Source organism: Electrona antarctica (assembly GCF_951216825.1).
Source record: "Electrona antarctica genome assembly, contig: scaffold_527, whole genome shotgun sequence".
In the NCBI taxonomy this organism is placed as follows: Eukaryota; Metazoa; Chordata; class Actinopteri; order Myctophiformes; family Myctophidae; genus Electrona; species Electrona antarctica.
In genome coordinates this window covers 25,001-42,876 of record NW_027638382.1, presented here as the reverse complement: position 1 = coordinate 42,876, position 17,876 = coordinate 25,001, and the positions used below count along the sequence as shown (strand labels likewise).

Here is a 17,876-nt window from a genome sequence, read left to right as displayed (position 1 = left end):
GATCCTGTATCGGAGACAGCCGACCAAGTCCTCTGGATGGAGATATCAGGTGGTGGTGCCCATCAGCTTAGTCCACTGTTTCCTGGGACATTTTCACGACGGTGGTCATCCAGGTAGGCTGAAGACGCTCCTTCGAATCCTCGAAGTATCCTGGTGGTCTACTGTCCGCAGGGATGTGTGGGACTACATTGAGAGGTGTCAGGGTTGTCGGCAACGCAAGCCAGTAAATAGTAAGCCGCTCCACATGTTGCAGTCCACTCAAGTGGGCCAAGCAGGAGAGCCCCTCGGGAACGACCCGACGGGGCCGGTCTCGAGGAGTACGAAAGGGAACACCGTCCTGCTGGTCACCCTGGACTACAACAGCAAGTGTGCAATGGTAAAAGAAATTCCACGGAGGGTGGGAGACTCTCATTCCAGAAAGGCTGATGTTTACTCGTCAAGGCTAGTGCCCCCTACTTGGTCAGGTTCAGCCATAGCGACGAGTCAGAAAGGCCCCTAATAGTTACCAAGTGAAGTGGAAAGATGGTGGTAAAGTAGACACAGTTAATGTGGTCAACCTCAAACCCTACTTTGGTAGGACTTGAGAAACAGCTTCCAGCTTGGGGGGGGGGACTGTGACAAAAGCACATTATTTATGTCATTCTACTTTACTGTACGTGTTATTTATTTTGAAAGGATAAATGTTACGAAAAAGTCCTTCTGCACACCTACAAAGGACAGGTGCGTCGGATAACAGGAAACTGATATGTAGAAAAAAGGAGAATCCCGCACACTGTCTTCACTTAGGTTGGTTTTTATTGCAACGTTTCGGTCGTCAGACCTTCATCAGGCATGCCTGATGAAGGTCTGACGACCGAAACGTCGAAAGGATAAATGTAACATGTGAAATGACTGTGATATTATTAATATTTCCTATTCATGAGAAAGGTAACGGGTCTGTCACATGGGTGGGTGACACGCCACTGGTGTCGCCACCCAAGGACTTCTAGAGGAAGTGACACACGGGGGAAAGGGGGGGGAATCACAAACACAGTGTAGGCCTACACGGTTGGAGAAGAGGAGCTCCAGGCGCCAGACAACTTTGAACAGGAGTAAAGTTTAAGCATAGTGTCTGCAGCCAATACTAAGGACAGTCGTGCCCATCGGGAGAAGCAACGAGCTTGGCTCTGCACCGTAGGATTATCGACCGTTTGGAAGCAGTTGCCGGCGTGCGGGCTGTCGTACAAAGACGTCGCTTACCGGTGAGATCGTTCCAAACGTGTGCCTTGTTGGAGTTGAAGCTTTGAGGGGTACCTCGTTCGCGTTTTCTTTTGGACCGCCTTGAGCGGAAGGACTTTACGTTTGTTGGATCAAAGGAACTATAATAGACTGTATAGGGCGCACTGCCCGAACGTCCACTATTTCGTGTGGAGAGAACTTTGGGACTGATTTGGGACGGGAGGGGGGAATTGAGAGTAATTGATTGTTGGTTTACGTTTGTTTTCCTGTTTCTTGTATTTAGTAGGGAGAGAGACAGGGACAGACGTCTTTTGTGAAGTGTCTAGTTTTGAGTACCTTACCTTTGTTGTTTTGACAGCTGCGTTTTGAGCGTCTCTATATAAAGACTCAGACTACAACCCTACGATCCCGTTGTTTTTTTTTTCTTAGTTAATGATTTGCCTGGTATAGTAAAGGGCGATTGTTACACGGTATCGATAAGCTTTGGGCTTATCGAGTACCCGGTATCGATAAGCTTTGGGCTTATCCAGTACCCGGTATCGATAAGCTTTGGGCGTATCCAGTACCCGGTATCAATAAGCTTTGGGCTTATCCAGTACCCGGTATCAATAAGCTTTGGGCTTATCCAGTACCCAGTATCAATAAGCTTTGGGCTTATCAAGCCTGTTATGTAGCATAGCGGTCCATGACGTCATGTTTAAACACTCAAGACAAGAGGCGATCAATAAATAAATGTAATCATGCCATGCTGGCACAAATATGTACAATTCCATGCTGTATTGATGTTGGTACCATTAGGAGAGATAACAGGCAAACATTGATCAGAATAATAATTAGGCCTTCACTAAATCCCATCCCAAAAAGCGGTACACAGCTTAACGTCGGGAAAGTTACACGACTGACCCGCCCAGGTGATGCAATAATACTAATGACCGTAGTCTGACCGTAGTCTGACCGTAGTCTGACCGTAGTCTGACCGCAACATGAAAACCTGGTTGACTAGATTAAGAGTTAGAAGACATGTGTCCAGTGCATAGCCCACTGCAGGCCTGGTTGACTAGAGTTAGAAGACATGTGTCCAGTGCATAGCCCACTGCAGGCCTGGTTGACTAGAGTTAGAAGACATGTGTCCAGAGCATAGCCTACTGCAGGCCTGGTAGACTAGATTTAGAAGACATGTGTCCAGTGCATAGCCTACTGCAGGCCTGGTTGACTAGATTTAGAAGACATGCGTCCAGTGCATAGCCTACTGCAGGCCTGGTTGACTAGAGTTAGAAGACATGTGTCCAGTGCATAGCCTACTGCAGGCCTGGTTGACTAGAGTTAGAAGACATGTGTCCAGTGCATAGCCTACTGCAGGCCTGGTTGACTAGAGTTAGAAGACATGTGTCCAGTGCATAGCCTACTGCAGGCCTGGTTGACTAGAGTTAGAAGACATGTGTCCAGTGCATAGCCTACTGCAGGCCTGGTTGACTAGAGTTAGAAGACATGTGTCCAGTGCATAGCCTACTGCAGGCCTGGTTGACTAGAGTTAGAAGACATGTGTCCAGTGCATAGCCTACTGCAGGCCTGGTAGACTAGATTTAGAGTCCAGTGCATAGCCTACTGCAGGCCTGGTAGACTAGATTTAGAAGACATTTTGAAGCCTTTGCTACTGAAATGATGGATTATTTATATAGAAGAAATCCTGTCATTTTTTAACTTGCATCTCTGTGGGGGAGAAGGACAGCTTGACCTGTCTCCTCGCTGCTACCGTGCCTATTGGACAAGGACGGGTTGGGGGAGGGCCTTAGTGCTGCTAACGTGCCTATTGGACAAGGACGGGTTGGGGAGGGACTTAGTGCTGCTAACGTGCCTATTGGACAAGGACGGGTTGGGGAGGGACTTAGTGCTGCTAACGTGCCTATTGGACAAGGACGGGTTGGGGAGGGACTTAGTGCTGCTAACGTGCCTATTGGACAAGGACGGGTTGGGGAGGGACTTAGTGCTGCTAACGTGCCTATTGGACAAGGACGGGTTGGGGAGGGACTTTAGTCGAAGGGCTAATTCTTCTACATTCTCTAACTCCTACTTCTTGTAAATTAAGTGATACAGATGTTTAACCCATTCTGGGCGGGAACCCCTTTTGGTGTTTAAAGCATCATGTTATGCTTTAGCTGTTGAAAAATAGCAGATCTACAAGCTCATCTACAAGCTTGTAGATCTGCTTTTTTTTTAAAAAATTGTTTGATATGAGTTTTTAACTCATATCTTTGCTTCTGGAAGGTCCCTGGACCCAAATCTGGTCACACATGTTTTCAGATGGGGGTCGGCGGCCAAATACAGATAATTCTGGGGGTCCTTGACATGAAATAGGTTGAGAACCACTGATACAGAAACATGAGGGTTTTCTGAAAACTCTCATGTATTAGAAGACATTTGTAGAATGGACCTGGGTTAAACAACAGAATAACGTTACACTCTCAAGAGTTAAAGAAAAGGGTCCATTTTCTCACCCGGATCCAGCTCAGGCTCTGGTAGTCGTATAAGGTCTCGTACTGGAAGGCCAGCTCTCTGCACAGTGAGATCCCATACTCCCAACACTGTAACCATGGAAACACAGTGAGATCCCATACTCCCAACACTGTAACCATGGAAACACAGTGAGATCCCATACTCCCAACACTGTAACCATGGAAACACAGTGAGATCCCATACTCCCAACACTGTAACCATGGAAACACAGTGAGATCCCATACTCCCAACACTGTAACCATGGAAACACAGTGAGATCCCATACTCCCAACACTGTAACCATGGAAACACAGTGAGATCCCATACTCTGTAAACCATGGAAACACAGTGAGATCCCATACTCCCAACACTGTAACCATGGAAACACAGTGAGATCCCATACTCTGTAAACCATGGAAACACAGTGAGATCCCATACTCTGTAAACCATGGAAACACAGTGAGATCCCATACTCTGTAAACCATGGAAACACAGTGAGATCCCATACTCCGGGGGGCACGGTGGGGCAGTCGTTAGCGCTGTCTCCTCACAGCTAGAAGGTCCTGGGTTCTAGTTTTAGATTTCATGGATGCACATTTTGGACCGTTTGAACTGGAACACTAGACAACTGAAGCAGGTGCTCTCTCCTAATTGGACCATTTGAACTGGAACACTAGACAACTGAAGCAGGTGCTCTCTCCTAATTGGACCATTTGAACTGGAACACTAGACAACTGAAGCAGGTGCTCTCTCCTAATTGGACCATTTGAACTGGAACACTAGACAACTGAAGCAGGTGCTCTCTCCTAATTGGACCATTTGAACTGGAACACTAGACAACTGAAGCAGGTGCTCTCTCCTAATTGGACCATTTGAACTGGAACACTAGACAACTGAAGCAGGTGCTCTCTCCTAATTGGACGAACTGGTGATCAATCTGAAAGTGTATTTTGTCTTTATTAAAAAGCTGAAAGGAAGTTAGTGAACAAACCCTCCCAGCTCACTGTGCTTAAAGGAAGTTAGTGAACAAACCCTCCCAGCTCACTGTGCTTAAAGGAAGTTAGTGAACAAACCCTCCCAGCTCACTGTGCTTAAAGGAAGTTAGTGAACAAACCCTCCCAGCTCACTGTGCTTAAAGGAAGTTAGTGAACAAACCCTCCCAGCTCACTGTGCTTAAAGGAAGTTAGTGAACAAACCCTCCCAGCTCAACGTGCTTAAAGGAAGTTAGTGAACAAACCCTCCCAGCTCACTGTGCTTAAAGGAAGTTAGTGAACAAACCCTCCCAGCTCACTGTGCTTAAAGGAAGTTAGTGAACAAACCCTCCCAGCTCAACGTGCTTAGCGTTAGAGTGTCCACACTTCGGAGCAATAGGCGCTGCCTTCAGTTCTCAAACTCTGTCCGAACCCGACCTGACATTTTAGGGCCGGGCCGGGCCGGGCCGGGCCGGGCCTCGGGCTACATGAAAAAGAATATATAGGCTATATTGAATTTGTTTGTAATAATAAAAACAATAGTTCTGTTCTGTCTGTTTGTGTATTTATCTGTTATGAAGATGGTGCTGACTGGGCGTTTCACTTTTACTCTGTGTAGAGTTCTCAAATTATGCACAAACCCGACCAGGCCCGACCCGACATTTTAGGGCCGGGTCGGGCCTGAAATCTATGCTAATTAGTCGGGCCGGGCCTCGGGCCTGATCAGTTAGTGCCGGGCCTTAATTTCCTGGCCTGATGAGAACTCTAGCGGTGCCTTGCCATAGTCGACCAGTTCATTCCACTCACCTTGCCTATAATATACTGTATGTGTTTTTCACACTCGTACTTTGCCCTTGTTGAAGTAGTGCAGTATCTTTAGGGTGTATACTCAGTAGGGTTTAGGGGATAGGGGGTAGGGTGCGTACCTTGCCCTTGTTGAAGTAGTGCAGTATCTTTAGGGTGTATACTCAGTAGGGTTTAGGGGGTAGGGGGTAGGGTGCGTACCTTGCCCTTGTTGAAGTAGTGCAGTATCTTTAGGGTGTATACTCAGTAGGGTTGAGGGGTTAGGGGGTAGGGGGTAGGGTGCGTACCTTGCCCTTGTTGAAGTAGTGCAGTATCTTCCGGCTCAGGTTCTCCTTGCGCTGCCACTCGCTCTGGGCCGGGTAGTGCAGGAAGTCCCGTAGGGGGCGCTCTTCCCACTGCAGCAGCTCCCAGTAGAGCAGCAAGGTGAAGGCCGCCTCTGGAACAACACACAGAGGTCAAAGGTCAAACTCTGAAATGATTATTAATATATATAACTTATAACTACACTTTACATTTTATATCATGTGGAACAAAGACACGTTGTTGGGGTTTCTGTGAAGGGCATTGCTTCCCAACGTGGGGTCGGAGTTCTATTCGGAGTAGAACCGCTGCTCCTTCGCCTGGAAAGGAGCCAGTTGGTGGTTCGGGGCATCTGGTCAGTCTCCCTAGGGAGGTCCTCGAGGCACGTCCCACTGGGAGGAGACCCCGGGGCAGACCAATGACCAGATGGATTATATCTCCACTGGGAGGAGACCCCGGGGCAGACCAAGGACCAGATGGATTATATCTCCACTGGGAGGAGACCCCGGGGCCGACCAAGGACCAGATGGATCATATCTCCACTGGGAGGAGACCCCGGGGCAGACCAATGACCAGATGGATTATATCTCCACTGGGAGGAGACCCCGGGGCCGACCAAGGACCAGATGGATTATATCTCCACTGGGAGGAGACCCCGGGGCAGACCAAGGACCAGATGGATTATATCTCCACTGGGAGGAGACCCAGGGGCCGACCAAGGACCAGATGGATTATATCTCCACTGGGAGGAGACCCAGGGGCCGACCAAGGACCAGATGGATTATATCTCCACTGGGAGGAGACCCCGGGGCAGACCAAGGACCAGATGGAGGAAACACATCCGCCAGGAGGAAGTCACTAATGTTGCTCTGGAGAGGGAAGTCTGGAGCTCTCTGGTGGAGCTGTTGCCCTCGCGACCCGACTACGGATAAGTGGTTGAAGATGGATGTTAATTAGTCCTCTACTTGCAGGGTCCTCTAGAATTATCTGCAGGGTCATTTCTGCCGATACCGATTATGACCGATTCCGATATTATACAGAGGACCACAATGGAAACAAGCCTAGGCCATATAGGGGCTTATTGGCCCAAACTGTCCATTCCTTGCCTGGCCTTGGTTACTGGGTTACAGACCCTTCACAGTACATTGAAAGGGTGTTACCTGTCATATATGTCAGTATGTACAGGTAAAGGGTGTTACCTGTGAAGTCCTCTGCCTGCAGGTGCAGGTCACACAGCTTGTGGATGTAGCGGATGTACATGTCCTCCTTGTTGATCTCAGACTTGTAGAAGTTCTGGGGGTTAAAAACACAAAGAGGATTATTTGTTACGGTCCAATCCCCGGCTACACGCCACACCGCCGACGATACGGTCCAATCCCCGGCTACACACCACCACCACACCGTTACGGTCCATCCCCGGCTACACACCACCACCACACCGACGTTACGGTCCAATCCCCGGCTACACACCACCACCACACCGACGTTACGGTCCAACCCCCGGCTACACACCACCACCACACCGACGTTACGGTCCAACCCCTGGCTACACGCCACCACCACACCGACGTTACGGTCCAACCCCCGGCTACACACCACCACCACACCGACGTTACGGTCCAATCCCCGGCTACACACCACCACCACACCGTTACGGTCCAACCCCCGGCTACACACCACCACCACACCGTTACGGTCCAACCCCCGGCTACACACCACCACCACACCGTTACGGTCCAACCCCCGGCTACACGCCACCACCACACCGTTACGGTCCAACCCCCGGCTACACGCCACCACCACACCGTTACGGTCCAACCCCCGGCTACACGCCACCACCACACCGTTACGGTCCATCCCCGGCTACACACCACCACCACACCGACGTTACGGTCCAACCCCCGGCTACACGCCACCACCACACCGTTACGGTCCAACCCCCGGCTACACGCCACCACCACACCGTTACGGTCCAACCCCCGGCTACACGCCACCACCACACCAACGTTACGGTCCAACCCCCGGCTACACACCACCACCACACCGTTACGGTCCATCCCCGGCTACACACCACCACCACACCGCCGTTACGGTCCAATCCCCGGCTACACACCACCACCACACCGACGTTACGGTCCATCCCCGGCTACACGCCACCACCACACCGACGTTACGGTCCAACCCCCGGCTACACACCACCACCACACCGTTACGGTCCAATCCCCGGCTACACACCACCACCACACCGACGTTACGGTCCATCCCCGGCTACACACCACCACCACACCGACGTTACGGTCCAACCCCCGGCTACACACCACCACCACACCGACGTTACGGTCCATCCCCGGCTACACACCACCACCACACCGACGTTACGATCCATCCCGGCTACACACCACCACCACACCGACGTTACGGTCCATCCCCGGCTACACGACACCACCACACCGACGTTACGGTCCATCCCCGGCTACACACCACCACCACACAGACGTTACGGTCCATCCCCGGCTACACGACACCACCACACCGACGTTACGGTCCATCCCCGGCTACACACCACCACCACACAGACGTTACGGTCCATCCCCGGCTACACACCACCACCACACCGACGTTACGGTCCATCCCCGGCTACACACCACCACCACACCGACGTTACAGTCCATCCCCGGCTACACACCACCACCACACCGACGTTACGATCCATCCCGGCTACACACCACCACCACACCGACGTTACGGTCCAACCCCCGGCTACACGACACCACCACACCGTTACGGTCCAACCCCCGGCTACACACCACCACCACACCGTTACGGTCCAACCCCCGGCTACACACCACCACCACACCGTTACGGTCCAACCCCCGGCTACACACCATCACCACACCGACGTTACGGTCCATCCCCGGCTACACACCACCACCACACCGACGTTACGGTCCATCCCGGCTACACGACACCACCACACCGACGTTACGGTCCATCCCGGCTACACGACACCACCACACCAACGTTACGGTCCATCCCGGCTACACAACACCACCACACAGACGTTACGGTCCATCCCCGGCTACACACCACCACCACACAGACGTTACGGTCCATCCCCGGCTACACGCCACCACCACACAGACGTTACGGTCCAACCCCGGCTACACACCACCACCACACCGACGTTACGGTCCATCCCCGGCTACACACCACCACCACACCGACGTTACGGTCCATCCCCGGCTACACAACACCACCACACCGACGTTACGGTCCAACCCCCGGCTACACACCACCACCACACCGACGTTACGGTCCATCCCCGGCTACACACCACCACCACACAGACGTTACGGTCCATCCCCGGCTACACGACACCACCACACAGACGTTACGGTCCATCCCCGGCTACACGACACCACCACACAGACGTTACGGTCCATCCCCGGCTACACGACACCACCACACCGACGTTACGGTCCATCCCCGGCTACACAACACCACCACACAGACGTTACGGTCCATCCCCGGCTACACACCACCACCACACCGACGTTACGGTCCATCCCCGGCTACACACCACCACCACACCGACGTTACGGTCCATCCCCGGCTACACACCACCACCACACCGACGTTACGGTCCATCCCCGGCTACACACCACCACCACACCGACGTTACGGTCCATCCCCGGCTACACACCACCACCACACCGACGTTACGGTCCATCCCCGGCTACACACCACCACCACACCGACGTTACGGTCCATCCCCGGCTACACAACACCACCACACCGACGTTACGGTCCAACCCCCGGCTACACACCACCACCACACCGACGTTACGGTCCATCCCCGGCTACACACCACCACCACACCGACGTTACGGTCCATCCCCGGCTACACAACACCACCACACCGACGTTACGGTCCAACCCCCGGCTACACACCACCACCACACCGACGTTACGGTCCATCCCCGGCTACACACCACCACCACACCGACGTTACGGTCCATCCCCGGCTACACACCACCACCACACCGACGTTACGGTCCATCCCCGGCTACACAACACCACCACACCGACGTTACGGTCCAACCCCCGGCTACACACCACCACCACACCGACGTTACGGTCCATCCCCGGCTACACAACACCACCACACCGACGTTACGGTCCAACCCCCGGCTACACACCACCACCACACAGACGTTACGGTCCATCCCCGGCTACACACCACCACCACACCGACGTTACGGTCCAACCCCCGGCTACACACCACCACCACACCGACGTTACGGTCCAACCCCGGCTACACACCACCACCACACCGACGTTACGGTCCATCCCCGGCTACACGCCACACCGCCGCCGTTCCGAAGCCCGCTATTCCTCCGACGCATCTCCATTCCGCCTCGCCACATTACGACGTCTGTCCCTAATCGCACGTGGAGAGCCACGTGGCGGGAATGGAGGTGAGTCTGAATGTCACTGTGTCCCCTCCTGTCCCCTCCATGTCCTCTCCCTGTGCCACTGTGTCCCCTCCTGTCCCCTCCATGTCCTCTCCCTGTGCCACTGTGTCCCCTCCTGTCCCCTCCATGTCCTCTCCCTGTGCCACTGTGTCCCCTCCTGTCCCCTCCATGTCTCTCTTTCCCCTCCCTGTGACACTGTGTCCCCTCCTGTCCCCTCCATGTCCTCTCCCTGTCCCCTCCATGTCCTCTCCTGTCCCCTCCTGTCCCCTCCATGTCCTCTCCTGTCCCCTCCTGTCCCCTCCATGTCCTCTCCCTGTGACACTGTGTCCCCTCCTGTCCCCTCCTGTCCCCTCCATGTCTCTCTGTGTCCTCTCCCTGTGACACTGTGTCCCCTCCTGTCCCCTCCTGTCCCCTCCATGTCTCTCTGTGTCCTCTCCCTGTGCCACTGTGCCCCCTCCTGTCCCCTCCATGTCCTCTCCCTGTGCCACTGTGCCCCCTCCTGTCCCCTCCTGTCCCCTCCTGTCCCCTCCATGTCCTCTCCCTGTGCCACTGTGTCCCCTCCTGTCCCCTCCATGTCCTCTCCCTGTGCCACTGTGTCCCCTCCTGTCCCCTCCTGTCCCCTCCATGTCCTCTCCCTGTGCCACTGTGCCCCCTCCTGTCCCCTCCTGTCCCCTCCATGTCCTCTCCCTGTGCCACTGTGTCCCCTCCTGTCCCCTCCTGTCCCCTCCATGTCCTCTCCCTGTGCCACTGTGCCCCCTCCTGTCCCCTCCTGTCCCCTCCATGTCCTCTCCCTGTCCCCTCCTGTCCTCTCCCTGTCCCCTCCTGTCCCCTCCATGTCCCCTCCTGTCCCCTCCTGTCCCCTCCATGTCCTCTCCCTGTCCCCTCCTGTCCCCTCCTGTCCTCTCCTGTCCCCTCCATGTCCTCTCCCTGTCCCCTCCTGTCCCCTCCTGTCCCCTCCATGTCCTCTCCCTGTGCCACTGTGTCCCCTCCTGTCCCCTCCATGTCCTCTCCCTGTGCCACTGTGTCCCCTCCTGTCCCCTCCATGTCCTCTCCCTGTGCCACTGTGTCCCCTCCTGTCCCCTCCTGTCCCCTCCTGTCCTCTCCCTGTCCCCTCCTGTCCCCTCCTGTCCCCTCCATGTCCTCTCCCTGTGCCACTGTGTCCCCTCCCTGTCCCCTCCTGTCCCCTCCTGTCCCCTCCATGTCCCCTCCTGTCCCCTCCATGTCCCCTCCATGTCCCCTCCTGTCCCCTCCTGTCCCCTCCTGTCCCCTCCCTGTCCTCTCCCTGTCCCCTCCTGTCCCCTCCCTGTCCCCTCCTGTCCCCTCCATGTCCCCTCCTGTCCCCTCCATGTCCTCTCCCTGTCCCCTCCTGTCCCCTCCTGTCCCCTCCATGTCCTCTCCCTGTCCCCTCCTGTCCCCTCCTGTCCCCTCCATGTCCTCTCCCTGTGCCACTGTGTCCCCTCCTGTCCCCTCCTGTCCCCTCCTGTCCCCTCCCTGTCCTCTCCCTGTCCCCTCCTGTCCCCTCCATGTCCTCTCCTGTCCCCTCCTGTCCCCTCCATGTCCTCTCCCTGTGCCACTGTGTCCCCTCCTGTCCCCTCCATGTCCTCTCCTGTCCCCTCCTGTCCCCTCCATGTCCTCTCCCTGTGCCACTGTGTCCCCTCCTGTCCCCTCCCTGTCCTCTCCTGTCCCCTCCTGTCCCCTCCTGTCCCCTCCATGTCCTCTCCCTGTCCCCTCCTGTCCCCTCCTGTCCCCTCCATGTCCTCTCCCTGTCCCCTCCTGTCCCCTCCTGTCCCCTCCATGTCCTCTCCCTGTCCTCTCCCTGTCCCCTCCTGTCCCCTCCTGTCCCCTCCATGTCCTCTCCCTGTCCCCTCCTGTCCCCTCCTGTCCCCTCCATGTCCTCTCCCTGTGCCACTGTGTCCCCTCCTGTTCCCTCCCTGTCCCCTCCTGTCCCCTCCTGTCCCCTCCCTGTCCCCTCCTGTCCCCTCCATGTCCTCTCCCTGTCCCCTCCTGTCCCCTCCCTGTCCCCTCCTGTCCCCTCCCTGTCCCCTCCTGTCCCCTCCATGTCCTCTCCCTGTCCCCTCCTGTCCCCTCCTGTCCTCTCCCTGTCCCCTCCTGTCCCCTCCATGTCCTCTCCCTGTCCCCTCCTGTCCCCTCCTGTCCTCTCCCTGTCCCCTCCTGTCCCCTCCATGTCCTCTCCCTGTCCCCTCCTGTCCCCTCCATGTCCTCTCCCTGTCCCCTCCTGTCCCCTCCTGTCCCCTCCATGTCCTCTCCCTGTGCCACTGTGTCCCCTCCATGTCTCTCTGTGTCCTCTCCCTGTGCCACTGTGTCCCATCCTGTCCCCTCCATGTCCTCTCCCTGTGCCAGTGAATGTCTCACCATGAGGTGTGTGGAGCCGCCCAGCTTCTTGCTCTCCATCTCGTCTCCTTTCATGCAGTCCCTGGACATAGAAACACAATACATAGAAACACAATACATAGAAACACAATACATAGAAACACAATACATAGAAACACATATATTAGTCTTAGCGTTCTGTTATTAAGTCATTCGGCGCAGACGTCATCGCCTTTGGACGCCTATTTTAATATCGATTGAATACGGTTGATATTCGCGTCTATTGAATTAACTGTTAGCAAATGAATTGGGGGGGGGGGGGGGGGTGGGGGAGGGGGTTATTATAAGAATCATGTCCTAATGAAGTGTTGCTCTCTGTCTACTCTGTAATCTAGTAATCAGATGACCTGTAATCCAGTAATCTGTAATCCAGTAATCTGTACCTGTAATCCAGTAATCTGTACCTGTAATCAGATTACCTGTAATCCAGTAATCTCTCCATCAGCCGAGTGACCGACGTCACAAACGATCGTCCCGTTTCTCTCCACGTCTCCTGTTCGATCTTCTCCAGCAGGCTACGAAGAGTTAAACATTAAATATAATACATTTAATCACTAATGTTCCATCTTCTCCAGCAGGCTACGAAGAGTTAAACATTAAATATAATACATTTAATCCCTAATGTTCCATCTTCTCCAGCAGGCTACGAAGAGTTAAACATTAAATATAATACATTTAATCACTAATGTTCCATCTTCTCCAGCAGGCTACGAAGAGTTAAACATTAAATATAATACATTCAATCAATAATGTTCGATCTTCTCCAGCAGGCTACGAAGGGTTAAACATTAAATATAATACATTCAATCAATAATGTTCAATCTTCTCCAGCAGGCTACGAAGGGTTAAACATTAAATATAATACATTCAATCAATAATGTTCGATCTTCTCCAGCAGGCTACGAAGGGTTAAACATTAAATATAATACATTCAATCAATAATGTTCGATCTTCTCCAGCAGGCTACGAAGGGTTAAACATTGAATATAATACATTCAATCAATAATGTTCGATCTTCTCCAGCAGGCTACGAAGGGTTAAACATTAAATATAATACATTCAATCAATAACGTTCCATCTTCTCCAGCAGGCTACGAAGGGTTAAACATCAACGTAGATCTACTTAGTGGTGAACTCCAGGTCACACCTTTAGTTTGAAACAAACTATAACAGACCGCTCTATAACAGACCGCTCTATAACAGACCGCTCTATAACAGACAGCCCTATAACAGACCGCTCTATAACAGACCGCTCTATAACAGACCGCTCTATAACAGACAGCCCTATAACAGACCGCTCCGCTCTATAACAGACAGCCCTATAACAGACAGCCCTATAACAGACAGCTCTATAACAGACCGCTCTATAACAGACCGCTCCGCTCTATAACAGACAGCTCTATAACAGACCGCTCCGCTCTATAACAGACAGCTCTATAACAGACCGCTCCGCTCTATAACAGACCGCTCTATAACAGACCGCTCCGCTCTATAACAGACAGCCCTATAACAGACAGCCCTATAACAGACAGCTCTATAACAGACAGCTCTATAACAGACCGCTCCGCTCTATAACAGACCGCTCTATAACAGACCGCTCCGCTCTATAACAGACAGCTCTATAACAGACCGCTCCGCTCTGTAACAGACCGCTCTATAACAGACCGCTCTATAACAGACCGCTCTATAACAGACCGCTCTATAACAGACCACTCTATAACAGACCACTCTATAACAGACCGCTCTATAACAGACCGCTCCGCTCTATAACAGACAGCTCTATAACAGACCGCTCTATAACAGACCGCTCTATAACAGACCGCTCTATAACAGACAGCTCTATAACAGACTGCTCTATAACAGACCGCTCCGCTCTATAACAGACAGCTCTATAACAGACAGCTCTATAACAGACCGCTCCGCTCTATAACAGACCGCTCTATAACAGACAGCTCTATAACAGACCGCTCTATAACAGACCGCTCTATAACAGACAGCTCTATAACAGACCGCTCTATAACAGACCGCTCTATAACAGACCGCTCTATAACAGACCGCTCTATAACAGACCGCTCTATAACAGACAGCTCTATAACAGACCGCTCTATAACAGACCGCTCTATAACAGACCGCTCTATAACAGACCGCTCTATAACAGACAGCTCTATAACAGACAGCTCTATAACAGACAGCTCTATAACAGACCGCTCTATAACAGACCGCTCTATAACAGACAGCTCTATAACAGACAGCTCTATAACAGACCACTCCGCTCTATAACAGACCGCTCTATAACAGACCGCTCTAACAGACCGCTCCGCTCTATAACAGACCGCTCTATAACATACAGCTCTATAACAGACCGCTCTATAACAGACCTCTCTATAACAGACCTCTCTATAACAGACCGCTCCGCTCTATAACAGACCGCTCTATAACAGACAGCTCTATAACAGACAGCTCTATAACAGACCGCTCTATAACAGACCGCTCTATAACAGACCACTCCGCTCTATAACAGACCGCTCCGCTCTATAACAGACCGCTCTATAACAGACAGCTCTATAACAGACCGCTCTATAACAGACCGCTCTATAACAGACCGCTCCGCTCTATAACAGACCGCTCTATAACAGACCGCTCTATAACAGACCGCTCCGCTCTATAACAGACCGCTCTCTATAACAGACCGCTCTATAACAGACCGCTCCGCTCTATAACAGACCGCTCTATAACAGACCGCTCTATAACAGACTGCTCCGCTCTATAACAGACCGCTCTATAACAGACCGCTCTATAACAGACCGCTCCGCTCTATAACAGACCGCTCTATAACAGACCGCTCTGCTCTATAACAGACAGCTCTATAACAGACCGCTCTATAACAGACAGCTCTATAACAGACCGCTCTATAACATACCGCTCTATAACATACCGCTCTATAACAGACCGCTCTATAACAGACCGCTCCGCTCTATAACAGACCGCTCTATAACAGACCGCTCTATAACAGACCGCTCTATAACAGACCGCTCCGCTCTATAACAGACCGCTCTCTATAACAGACCGCTCTATAACAGACCGCTCCGCTCTATAACAGACCGCTCTATAACAGACCGCTCTATAACAGACCGCTCTATAACAGACCGCTCTATAACAGACTGCTCCGCTCTATAACAGAGCGCTCTATAACAGACCGCTCCGCTCTATAACAGACCGCTCTATAACAGACCGCTCTGCTCTATAACAGACAGCTCTATAACAGACCGCTCTATAACAGACCGCTCTATAGCAGACCGCTCTATAGCAGACCGCTCTATAACAGACCGCTCTATAACAGACAGCCCTATAACAGACAGCCCTATAACAGACAGCTCTATAACAGACAGCTCTATAACAGACCGCTCTATAACAGACCGCTCCGCTCTATAACAGACAGCTCTATAACAGACCGCTCCGCTCTATAACAGACAGCTCTATAACAGACAGCTCTATAACAGACAGCTCTATAACAGACCGCTCTATAACAGACCGCTCTATAACAGACCGCTCTATAACAGACAGCTCTATAACAGACAGCTCTATAACAGACCGCTCTATAACAGACAGCTCTATAACAGACAGCTCTATAACAGACCGCTCTGCTCTATAACAGACCGCTCTATAACAGACCGCTCTATAACAGACCGCTCTATAACAGACAGCTCTATAACAGACTGCTCTATAACAGACCGCTCCGCTCTATAACAGACAGCTCTATAACAGACAGCTCTATAACAGACCGCTCTATAACAGACCGCTCTATAACAGACCGCTCTATAACAGACAGCTCTATAACAGACCGCTCTATAACAGACAGCTCTATAACAGACAGCTCTAGAACAGACCGCTCCGCTCTATAACAGACCGCTCTATAACAGACCGCTCTATAACAGACCGCTCCGCTCTATAACAGACCGCTCTATAACAGACAGCTCTATAACAGACCGCTCTATAACAGACCTCTCTATAACAGACCTCTCTATAACAGACCGCTCCGCTCTATAACAGACCGCTCTATAACAGACAGCTCTATAACAGACAGCTCTATAACAGACCGCTCTATAACAGACCGCTCTATAACAGACCGCTCTATAACAGACCGCTCCGCTCAATAACAGACTGCTCCGCTCTATAACAGACCGCTCTATAACAGACAGCTCTATAACAGACCGCTCTATAACAGACCGCTCTATAACAGACCGCTCCGCTCTATAACAGACCGCTCTATAACAGACCGCTCTATAACAGACCGCTCCGCTCTATAACAGACCGCTCTCTATAACAGACCGCTCTATAACAGACCGCTCCGCTCTATAACAGACCGCTCTATAACAGACCGCTCTATAACAGACCGCTCTATAACAGACTGCTCCGCTCTATAACAGACCGCTCTATAACAGACCGCTCTATAACAGACCGCTCCGCTCTATAACAGACCGCTCTATAACAGACCGCTCTGCTCTATAACAGACAGCTCTATAACAGACCGCTCTATAACAGACCGCTCTATAACAGACCGCTCTATAACATACCGCTCTATAACAGACCGCTCTATAACAGACAGCTCTATAACAGACCGCTCTATAACAGACCGCTCTATAACAGACCGCTCTATAACAGACAGCTCTATAACAGACAGCTCTATAACAGACAGCTCTATAACAGACCGCTCTATAACAGACCGCTCTATAACAGACCGCTCTATAACAGACCGCTCCGCTCTATAACAGACCGCTCTATAACAGACCGCTCTATAACAGACCGCTCTATAACAGACCGCTCTATAACAAACCGCTCCGCTCTATAACAGACCGCTCTATAACAGACAGCTCTATAACAGACCGCTCTATAACAGACAGCTCTATAACAGACCGCTCTATAACAGACCGCTCTATAACAGACCGCTCTATAACAGACCGCTCCGCTCTATAACAGACCGCTCTATAACAGACCGCTCTATAACAGACCGCTCTATAACAGACCGCTCCGCTCTATAACAGACCGCTCTCTATAACAGACCGCTCTATAACAGACCGCTCCGCTCTATAACAGACCGCTCTATAACAGACCGCTCTATAACAGACCGCTCTATAACAGACCGCTCCGCTCTATAACAGACCGCTCTATAACAGACCGCTCCGCTCTATAACAGACCGCTCTATAACAGACCGCTCTGCTCTAT

At 52.2% G+C, this 17,876-nt stretch overlaps 1 protein-coding gene across 1 annotated transcript in view; it reads right to left on the bottom strand.

Annotated features, from left to right (window-relative positions):
- LOC306918123 (dedicator of cytokinesis protein 3-like) overlaps nucleotides 1-17,876 on the bottom strand; it is a gene marked incomplete at both ends in the record, with an annotated part of 81,511 nt that overhangs the window by 39,383 nt on the left and 24,252 nt on the right. Inside the window, 5 exons of the mRNA XM_079531003.1 lie at nucleotides 3,714-3,800; nucleotides 5,774-5,922; nucleotides 6,986-7,079; nucleotides 12,635-12,695; nucleotides 13,072-13,167. Of these exons, the coding sequence (XP_079387129.1) occupies nucleotides 3,714-3,800; nucleotides 5,774-5,922; nucleotides 6,986-7,079; nucleotides 12,635-12,695; nucleotides 13,072-13,167 (487 nt within the window). The remainder of the gene's footprint in view (nucleotides 1-3,713; nucleotides 3,801-5,773; nucleotides 5,923-6,985; nucleotides 7,080-12,634; nucleotides 12,696-13,071; nucleotides 13,168-17,876) is intronic.